The 11,480-nt window shown below is 33.9% G+C and overlaps 1 protein-coding gene across 2 annotated transcripts; it reads left to right on the forward strand.

The window, feature by feature from the left end:
* Positions 1 to 321: 321 nt before the first annotated feature.
* LOC149162205 (GDSL esterase/lipase At2g04570-like) lies at positions 322 to 5,288 on the forward strand. Of its 2 annotated transcripts, none has more exons than XM_089435650.1 (5): positions 322 to 769; positions 867 to 997; positions 1,099 to 1,332; positions 4,431 to 4,689; positions 4,802 to 4,928. In XM_089435650.1, exons 1-5 carry the CDS (start codon positions 397 to 399, stop codon positions 4,828 to 4,830), a joined length of 1,026 nt encoding a protein of 341 aa, XP_089291776.1. In that variant the 5' UTR covers positions 322 to 396; the 3' UTR covers positions 4,831 to 4,928. The 2 variants fall into 2 exon arrangements, with proteins under 2 accessions (XP_089291776.1, XP_089291775.1); XM_089435649.1 differs by having other exon boundaries at positions 323 to 769; positions 4,831 to 5,288.
* The last annotated feature ends 6,192 nt before the right edge of the window (positions 5,289 to 11,480 follow it).

Below are 11,480 nucleotides of genomic sequence, written 5' to 3' on the forward strand. Positions count from 1 at the left end.
ACCTCTCTCAAACACTTTTAATTCCGCAATTAGTTAATGATAAGCTATATTTTGGAAATATCTAAGCTTTAGAGTGGAAGAGGTTCTTGTAAACTTACCAGAAACCTTTTAGTGCGCCATTTCAGATGAGTGCAAAACTCAAATGATTGGACATAGTTGTTTTAAACTCTGTATCTCTCATTCATGCCTTCTAGAAGAACGAGTCGAATCCAACTCGCAGAGTCGTGGACCGGTGGTCATTCATTCATCAACGCTGGTACTAGAGTAGGTGGTACGTGCGTTTCGCAATTATGGAGACGAATCAGATTGATTTGGTAGGCACAAATTAATGAGCTCGCAGACCCAGCTCTCTATTGTCACTCATCGAGTCTCTTTCGTGCGGGCAAAGCCTTGTCGATGTCGCAGTCTCCTGGTTTTTCCTCCATGTTATCTGTTCTTTATTGTCACTCATCGAGTCTCTTTGGTGGGGGCAAAGCCTTGTCGATGTCGCGGTCTCCGGGTTTTCCCTCCATGTTATCTGTTCAGTGTATTTTCACCTTATCTCTACTATGTGTTTTGGTGGGGATGAACGGGGCCAGTGGAGTAGAAAAGAAGATTGCAGGCGAAGTGTCTGCTCTGTTTGTTTTTGGAGATTCGATTGTGGATGCGGGCAACAATAACTACATTTCAACAATAGCGAAAGCGGACTTTCCTCCATATGGCCGAGATTTAATCAATCACAAGCCCACAGGCCGCTTTTCTAATGGCAAACTGTCAACAGATTTCATTGGTATATCCAATAAAAACAGTTGTTCCCTACTATTTTGCTCTATAAAATAACATAATCTACCTGGTACCTAACTTTAGATCATTAATCTGGTTTGCAGCTGCAGGACTGGGGCTTAAAGATACCCTGCCGCCATATTTAGATCCCCATCTCACTACCCAAGATCTCATAACGGGTGTCAGCTTTGCTTCTGGAGGAACTGGATACGATAACCTCACGGCCGAGGTCGCTGTAAGTTGTTTTTGGATATTCATGTTTTCATAACATTTCAAGCTTAAGGAACTTTGAAGTATATAACTGAAGCTGAGAAGCATTGTTGAATATTGCTGCAGTCTGTGATACCGATATGGAAACAGCTGGAATTCTTTAGAGATTACAGTGTGATCTTGGGAGAGCGGGTTGGAAAGGAAAAGGTATCCACCATAATCAGAAAAGCCATATTTCTCTCTTGTGCAGGAACCAACGATTTCATAAAAAACTACTTTTTGTTGCCCATAAGGAGAAAGCAGTTCAGCATCACCCAATATCAGGACTTTCTGCTGCAACTCTCCCAAAACTTCATCCAGGTAACATATCATTCACATGCGAAAAGGTTATTGATGTAATACATCGTTTACATATTGATGTTGTCTTCAGGTGGAAAAAGATGATGATATTATTCACAATGTAGTATTTGCTTGCAGTTTGTACTTCGCTGATTTTCTGTGAAAGATTATTCAAAACGTATATTTGTTTACTGTTTCTACTTGGCTGATTTCCTATCTATCTCATTATGCTCTGTATAGAGAAGCTAGGTGCGAGATGCCACTTCTGTGCAACCTTTTTACTGCAATGCAAAAATTTATAGTTTACTTTTGATGGAAGACATCTAGGGTTTACATAGGTATATAATCTATATTTAATGAACTCTTATTGATTATTGCGAAGGCTTTTACCCAGATGCCTTACAACAGTAAATATTGGTCAACCAACATTTATTAGAAAGTAACGTACTTGTTTCGCCCATTTCCTAGGCAATTTACTTTGGGCCGTAGTCGATCTGTGAGGGAAGTTGTTTGGGGTTAAATTTTGGTTCATATTTCTGGTAGGATTTTTCAAATGACATGTTTGAGTTTTTTTGAGTTTTTTTATAAGGGGAGTGATTGAAAAGTTTTTTAGGCATAGAATTATGTACTCAAAAAATCAATTTATATATATATATATATTTATTTTTGTTTGTTTTTCTCTAAATTTTAAATATTATAAAACATCTAATATTTAAAAGGGGAGTTGGAGGAATTGTAAGGACCGCTAAAATTGGTTGGTTAAAAAATTTTCAATTTTTTTTTGTAAAGAGAGTGTTTGCTTCATGTTTTTGATTGTGGAAATAGATTCAGTACCATCAAAAACGTCTACAGCACCTTTAAATTTAACAACTATAACTTCGATTTACAAAAATCCTTACGGGATTTTCTCAAAATATAACCAGAATTTTCATGACTTTCAGGGCAAAATAACAGTCTTGTTAGACCACAACATACTTAAACAAAGTCTGTTGATTCTTTATTACCATCTTAGGGTAGTTTTAAAGTTAAACAATGCCCCTTACTTTGTTATTGCCATCTTCTTATGAAGAAGGTATACAAGTTTTAAGGTTAAATATGCATATGGTTAACCACCTTAAATTAAATAAATTTTGATTTTTTTTTTTAAATCTGTTATTTATTTTTTTGTAAGTTTAATAGGACTATATCTTTATTATGTCTCTTTTTATTTTTATTTGAAAATAATACAACCATTTTTAATTAAATTACCCCAAATCAATTACTATCTTTTTTAAATAGCAAAATTACACATTTAACTATATGCATAGCTTCGTTTAAAACAGTTTGAAAAATTATTCTCATTGATATCAGGTAAATTTGTAATCTCTCGTAACTTCCAATTTCAAATTTTGTTGACATTTTGAATTTTCATTCTGGCCAAGGTTGTATTTTCTTTCTTACAAAACATTGTTAATATATAGGTTCGTGAAACTTCTCAGTTTTTGGTTTAAGCCTGTGGTTAAAGTTATCATTATACATAGTTGAGAAAAGTTGCAGTTGTTTTATTTATTAAGTTTTTTGGAAGCGAAGTTTAAGTTAGTTTTAATATCATGATTTGTATATGGGTGAGATTTATAATTATGTTAAATTGGATGGGTAAGATATTTAATTTAATTTTAATATTTAATGAAGTATAATGGTTTGTAGAGAGAGATTAAGAAAATTTTAAATTAGGTGTGTATGATTTTTTTTGTTATAGTTTTTTTTTAAATTAATAATTTTTCTAATGATGGTGGTGGTGGTTCCTTCACAGAAACCAAACTTTGGTTCTACTGAGACCAAAACATTATATTTATTTATATATTCAAAATATTCTATAAAATTTAACAAATTATAATTATGTTTTTATTAAATAATTTTAAAATATATTAAATTTAATATTATATATTGGATATTTAAAATATTTTAATAAAAATTAGATAAAATATATTTTATATCAATGAAGCAAGGGTATGTAAGTCCAAGGGTTGGGTTTGGGTATCCATACCTCATTTGCGCACTTAAGCACCGGAAACGAGTTTGGGTTCTTCTCAAACGAACCAGATGGATATGGAGGGTCAGGGTTGGAATTTCAAAAAACATTTTGACTGTCAAAGTTGACATTTTTCACCTTTTTAAACTTATTTTTATAGTTTTAAGGCAAAATTTTGACGGTTTTGTCATTCTTTACACTGCATTTGACGAGTAAATCACCTAGGCAATTTGCCCGTCAAATTCCAACTCCAACTCTGTGGAGAGTCGGATACTATGAAATTTAAAAATGGGTTCTCTCTTTGTGAATGGTAAAAAGATTTATGGTCCTAGTCAGTCATGAATGATGGATGAGCATGGGCTTTCAGATGAGAGGGCCTTTCTAGAGAGTGCATTAGAGAACTTGTTGATTGATGAGTTTAGTGATGTTGATCATGATAACAGGGCATGTTGATGAGTGATGACATGGATTAAGAAGCCAAATAAATTATCTTGAGACTTGTTCATTGTTCAGTGTCACTTTTATATATCCATTATTATGATCTATATCTACTGCTTAATATTAAATTTGAAATTTCAATATGAGTGTTTAATATTTTATTTTTCTTGTTGTAAATTAGAAAATTTCAAAATAAAAAATTCATAATTGAATTTTATAATTCAAATTATATATATATATATACTCTTAATGAACCCACTCACCCTATTTCAAAAAATGAAGTACTTGTTCCTGTACTGTATTCGGAAAAATGATTTATTAGTTAGTTTATTAGTAAAAAAAAAGAATTATTCAAAAAAACAATTTATTAGTAAAAAAAAAGAATTAGAAAAATTAGAATAAAAGAATTGGATGGAGATAATGATATTAGTTTATGTATTTGTTCTTTTTATAAATTTAACAAGTCTTCATCGTGTCCAACTTCTAACTTCCAGTAAAATAACACAAAATTGGAATCTCACAACCATTACCCATTAAACGACACAAACAAACTATATATTTATTTTCTTACCCTGATATAAATATTTCAATTTACCGTATTTCAATTTACCGTGAACATTAGACTAGATGCATTATCTTACTTCTAAAGTGTAATCCCACAATGTTTCAGGATCTATACAATTTAGGTGCCCGCAAATTTGGTATTTATGGTATGGCACCTCCCGGATGCCTGCCTGAGCAGAAAATGCTTTATGGGAACCCCAAACTTGAAGGTTGTATGGATGAATTGAACGAAGCGACGCTGGTCTACAACATCAAACTGAAAGCAGCCGTCGCAAGTCTCAAAGCTCAGGTGCCAGATATTAAAGTGGTCTATATCGACATTTACGATGCCTTCATAGATATAGTCAGAAATCCTGCCAAATATGGTACGCGCTGTAAAAAACCATTCTTCGATTGGTGGTAATTTTGACATTTATTTCAATTGCTGTAATGGTTTTATGATAAATTTTTAATTTGTTGTAATGTGTCTGTCATTAGTTTCAGTTGCTGTAATGGGTTTGTTGTAGGGTTTGAGACATCCAACAGGGGTTGCTGTGGGACAGGATACACAGAGGTGGGAATCACATGCAATTCCAATATTTCATTTATTTGTCCAGACGCCTCCAAATATGTCTTCTGGGATGCCGTCCACTCTACAGAGAAAACGTATCACCTCACTGCCAAAATGGTGCTCGACAACCATATCTCACAACTACTGTTATGAAAATTTTATTTAGTCGGTGATTTGGTTCCGAAGATATCAACTTCGAGATTTCGTGCAGATCCATCTATTTAATGTGGCTCACATTTCCATGCATATCTATTAATTTAATATTAACGCTGTGTTTATTAAGTCTATTATCTACATCATCTAGGCTGTTAGGTATTATCGAATGCTGTGTATAGGTATGCATCGTCAGTACATTTAATACCCTTTATTGATATTATTTCTGAATTTGTTTTTATCGATTTATTATTTTATTTAGCTTTCCATGCTTAATGGTGCTTATTGTTCAAATCACTTTGTAGTATTTTATTTAGGATTTGGTTTTAGGCAGAATTTTTGATTCTTCGGTGTATTTGGCAGAAATATTTGAGGTAAAACCTTGATTTGTGTTATTTAAACTGTATATATAGATTCAGCTCTGTCAAAAATTTATGGGGCACTTAGATTGTGCAGGGGTACCCGTCAAATTTGTGATTTTAATCTTGATTTGTGTTATTTAAACTGTATATATGGATTTAGCTTTGTGAAAAACTTTTGGGGCACTTGGATTGTCCAGGGGTTACTCATCAAACTTATGATGTTAATATATTCTTGCCAGATTTCAGAGAAATTAGACAGGAAAAACCCACCTAAAAAACTTAAAAAAAATCTCACTAAAAACAATTCTATTTATTTATACTTTAATATAATATATTGAAACATTGAAGGAGTAAAGTAATAACAGGGAAATAATGTATTTTGAGTTTACTCTAATTTTCATTTTTTCATTGAGAATAAAATTACATATAAAAATTATAAAAAAATTAATGATTTGTATTGTTAGAAAAAGAAATAGAAGCTTCCCACCTGCATTAAATAAGTATTCATATTATTCCTATGTATTATATTTTAAATAAATAAATTTAGATAATTAAAAAAAAACCAATTTTATATTATATTTTAAATAAATAAATTTAGATAATTTAAAAAAACCAATTTTATTTTGATTTTTCAAATTACAAGTTTGAATTATATAGATTTTATATTTTTACTGGTTGAAAATATATTTTAAATATTGAATTTATATATAATCAAATTTAAACAACAAAAATAAAAAATTCTAGCTAAATTCCAACCAAACACTTTAAAACATCCAATAATTAATCAACCCCAAACACTCTAAAACATGCCATAATTAAACAACGCCAGTTACTTCGCTATTACCATCTTCTTATGTAGAATAGTTTTAAAGTTAAACAACGCCTGAAACTTCGTTATCCATCTTCTTCAAGAAGAAGGTGGGCTATTTTTAAAGTTAAAATATGCAGATGGTTAACAACTAAGAATTAAATAAATTTAGAATATTAAACAAGAAAATTCTGAACTCTGGTCCACCGTAATTCTAAAATATCGATGAGCAAAGTTACACATTTAACTATATATAAAGATAACCGAAATTTACACAAAAATAACTCATGTAGATTTACCCTACTTCAGTTCAGTGTAGTTTTTTTTGGGTTTAAATCTAGTTGTCCTGCATAGCTTTTCGTTTAAAACAGGTAGAAAAATTATTCACATTGATATTAGGTAATTTTGTAATCTCTGGTTTCTTCCCATTTCAAATATTGTTGACATTTTGAATTCCTACTTTTGAAAGGTTGTATTTTCTTTCTGACTAACATTGTTCATATATAGGTTCGGGAAAGTTTTCAGTTTTTGGTTTAAGCCTGTGGATAAAGTTTTTATAAAACATAGTTTAGAAAAGTTGCAGTTATTTTATTTATTATATACATATATGTATATTTTTTAAAGAGAAGTTTAGTAGAGTAATGATATGTATACAAGTGAGATTTGTAACAATGTTAAATGTTAAATTGGATGGGTAAGATATTTAATTTAGTTTTAATATTTAATAGAATAATGGTTTGTAGTGTGAGATTAAGAATATTTTAAATTGGATGTGTATGATTTTTTTATATCTTTCATATTATTTTTGTTATAGTTTTTTTGAAAATGTAAGTTTAATAAGTGTAATTTGAGTGTTTTAAATATTTTTCAAAATATTAAATTTATTTATATGTTTAAAAATACATTTTAAATAAAGAAAATTTATAATATTTCATAAAATTAATTTCTTAAATTTTAAAAATTTGATTGAAATAAATTTTTATTTAATTAAAATTTTAAGTTTTACAATCATAATGTGTGGAGGATGAGCCTTTTTAGCAAGGCCACTTAGGATTAAACGTGGTAGAGGAGAAATGCTAAAAAATTGGATGTGTATGATATTGTTTTTTTTTTTCATATTATTTTTGTTATAAGTTTAAGATGTGTAATCTGAGTGTTTTAAATATTTTTCAAAATATTAAATTTATTTATATATTTAAAAACAGATTTTAAATAAGGAAAAAATATATTATTTCATAAAATTGTTTTCTTAAGTTTTAAAAATTTAATTGAAATAAAACTTTTGTTTAATGAAATTGTCTAAGTTTCACTAGCACAACCGGTTGAGGATGAACCTAGGCGACCTAAGATCAAACCTCATGGGGTGGTTGTGTCTGCGCAAGGGGGATGAGACATTTAAAAATTCTAGTCAACTTAGCACTGGTATGGCCCAGGCAGGGTGCGATCACCAGGAAGGGTGCGATCCCTGGGTGACTTACTGGTGTGGCCCAAGCACAGTGCGATCCCCAGGTGACTTTGACTGACTAGATGCCCCTAGGTCACGATTTCTCAAGCCACAGGTTGGAGGATCACAGACAACTTTACGATAAAAAAAAATTAAATTATACCTAACTTCCCAAGTCCTTGTGTAGCTTAGGCCCGGTGCAATCCCTATGTGATTTTAACTAGTGCAATCCCCATGTGACTTACTAGTGTGGCCCAGGCAAGGTGCAATCCCCAGGTGACTTTGATGGATTAGATGCCCCTGGGTCGCATTTTCTCAAGCCACAGGTTGGAGGATCATAGATAAGAACAATAAATAAATAAATTATACATAACTTCCCAAGTCTTGGTGTAGCCTAGGCCCAATGCAATCCCTATGTGATTTTAACGAGTAGCTACTCAAGCCTACAAATTTGGCTTTCCAGTCATCTCAAGTGTTATGAAACCAGCTCACATAAAGAAAGAAAAGATAGTTGAATGCCTTAGAATTCAGCCTCTTCGAGGGGGCAACCTCTTTTACATTACACAAATGAACAATTCTTGGATGATTCAAATGACAAAACCTCATTTCTATATATAGGAGTCTAAGGAGTCATAATATAACCCGACCGACTTAACAATAATAATATAAAGCCACAAAAATAACAATAGAGGGATTCTATGGGGCACAATAATAACAATATGGGGACAATAGGGGAACAACAATATTAATAAGGGATACAACTACAATAGTAATGGGGTAATCACTAGTATTATAGGGACTTAACATGCCCATTTCCTTAAAAAAAAGTGTTGTCCTCAACGCTTGAGTAGTTCTGGATGGTTTTGTATAAAATTCTCATCCTCCCATGTGGAATCTTCAGCGGATAAGTTTTTCCACTTGATGAGATACTCTTAAATTGATCGATTTCGTAGCTGTCGAGTTCTTGTTTCTGTGACTGCTTCCGGTTCCAATATAATTTTTCCTTCCTCGTCAAGTTCTGGCAATGTTGTCTGAACTGGGAACTTGTCGCCTATAACCTTCTTTAAACATGAAACATGGAAAATTGGGTGCACTCAAGAAGTTGCAGGAAGCTCCAATTTGTATGCCATAGTTCTAATCTTTTGCAACACTTTCTATAGACCATAATACTTTGGTGATAATTTATTATCCTTCTTAGCTTGCTTGAGGAACATTTGTTTATATGGTTGTAGCTGTAGGAATACCCAATCACCTACATCAAAACTTCTTTCACTGCGATGTTGATTTGCCTGTTGTTTCATTCTATTCTGTGCCAACAGGAAGTTATCCTTTAAGAGTTGGAGGACTTGTTGATGTTCGATATGATGTTCCACTGTTTGAACCTTGGAATTTTCTCTTAAATATGATGTGATGGATGGTGGCTGATATCCATAAAGTGCCATAAATGGGGTCATTTTTGTTGCTGTATGGAAGGAAGTGTTATACCACTGTTGTTGGGAAAAGTATCCAATACGAAATGACCCTATCCCACTCTAAGGGTGGTAGTACCTCAGCAACAATCGAAGCAAAGCTATCTAAGATTTCTTCTTTATGAAATGCAAAAAGGAGAGAAAGAGATCCACTAACCGATGTCTTCCGCTAATGGTTGATCCAATCTCACTCCTTTGCTACTTGCTCCCAGCTCCTTGCTCTTTCACTGGCCCAGCGACACCAAGATCCTGCAAAATAACAAGAGAGGGAAACTACAAGAAGCATACATTCATAATTGATTCAAGGATTAGAATAAATCAAATACACAAGTATAACAATACATCATTGAGACACATGCATATAGAAGAACCTCAAATACTTTATTAATGGAAGAAGTAAGGTTCAGGAAGTGATACAACCATAAGAGGCCCAATCCAGCATCACCTTCCCAGCAGAAAGAAATCTCCTCTTCACCTCCTTCAAAGCAAATCACCCAATAGTTCTAAACTCAAACCAACAGTAATTCTTTACATTCACAAGATTCCAGCCTCTAGATCTCATGGGAGAGAGATCCATATATAGAAGTTTGAAGAGAGGATGAGTCAGCCTGAGATGTGACTAGTGTCCTCTCCCACTTCAGTTCTTCTTCAGTTCTTGAGTCCACTTCGAGGTTCTTGCTTCCACTTGGAGATTTAGAACCTCTTACTCATCACCAGTCGAATTCCTTAATCCAAGTGTCATTTTGGAAGCTTCCTGGGAATTGACTCATTGAGGAATAAGACTTCCACTTGTCCAATTTCGCTCAGCGCAGGTAGCCTTTGTTGGAGTTGACATTCAACGCAGGTGAACCATGGAGTAGTTGACATTCAGCGCAGATGCTCAGTGGAGCAGTTGACATGATCCAGAATTGCCTTGTTTTTGAGTAATTTTCAGTGGAGAACTTATTTGGATTGCTGTGGTTTGTCGGCCTTGTTCCTCTAGGGGTAGGAACAACATGCTTAGGGACTTTGGATCCCTTAGATTATGGACATTTCATGCTTCATGCTGTAAGGCACAAAAATGTCTATAACAGTTGCCCCCTAAAGTATGAGGCCGTTTATCGGGTGAAATGCTTTATCAGGAGGATCCGAAATTCATTTAATCGCTGGGAGGTGACCTGTAATAATATACAATACAATACATTATTTTTCATACTGCTTTCATGATCTAGCTGAGGCGGGCATTCCCATGCTCAGCTTTATAAATACATTTTTTTGTACATAGAACAGATAATCGTCTGATGGTAGACTGATAATTTTCTGCTGAAATTATCATCCTTTGAGTAGGATGATCATCTGCTGCACATGTCAATGTCTTTATTTCCTGAATATATATCGCAGCCCGGATGGATGAAACTAGATCCGGGGTCTTCAAACTCGTCCGATCTTCACTCTAAGTACAAGTCGATCCATGTGAGAATTTTTTGGAGTCGAACATGGAAAGACATCGCTTGATTACCAGTCAATGATGTAAACTGTTAACAAGCGCGAGAGGAATCACCGATAATGATGATGACCCTCAAGGTACTGCAGTACAATTCACGTGGTGTGAATAGAGGACTTGGCGTCGAACACCACGCAAAATCTTTCGGTCGAAGGTCATTGATGTATACCTGTCGCCGGAAGTGAGAAACTTGCCATTGAGGCATGCAAGCTTCAAAGTACTGAAGGGGGTGTTCCTAGATCAACTTCTTGGATAATGAGCTGATGTCGACAAGAAGCGATCCGTCACAGGAGGGCCTTAATGAATCCCACATCAGTGACACGGAACGGAGCTAATGATTGTGATGAAGGTGAAAACGATTTGTGAAATATGATTCAGGGTGGCGGTCATGAAAGGATGAAAGATGATGTATGGCAGTGGATGGGACATGGTTGACTCTTTCTGAACAACATCTCTTGAACATATAACGACGCTGATGCGATGGATCGGTAGCATTACCCCCAAAAGTGGATGGTATGGCGAGACCATGGTGATGTGACCGGTGAATGAAAACAACCCAACCCGATGTGGTACGGAGGAAAAGTGTCATGTTCAAGAGCGACTTGCTACCATCAAAGCTTTGAGTTTCTCCCAAATTTTCCCCAGTCATTTCTGACCAGTACCTCTTTATTTTTGTCAAGCTTGAGGAGGATAACATATGCTTGTTCTATAACCTGCCCTTCGGGCAAGCCCATCGCTATGTTTTAACGAGCCTAGCGATAGGGAAACTCGTTCTCGTCTAAAGACAAGTTTGTCGCTATTTAATGTATTTAACGAGTCTAGCGACAAAGACAACTCGGTCCTTTTTATTTTTAGAGAGTCTGAAAAGGTACGTAAAGTTAACTCCA

Source organism: Pinus tabuliformis, chromosome 5_2 (assembly GCF_031772625.1).
Source record: "Pinus tabuliformis cultivar Carrire ecotype Pingquan chromosome 5_2, CPIR1, whole genome shotgun sequence".
Lineage (NCBI taxonomy): Eukaryota > Viridiplantae > Streptophyta > Pinopsida > Pinales > Pinaceae > Pinus > Pinus tabuliformis.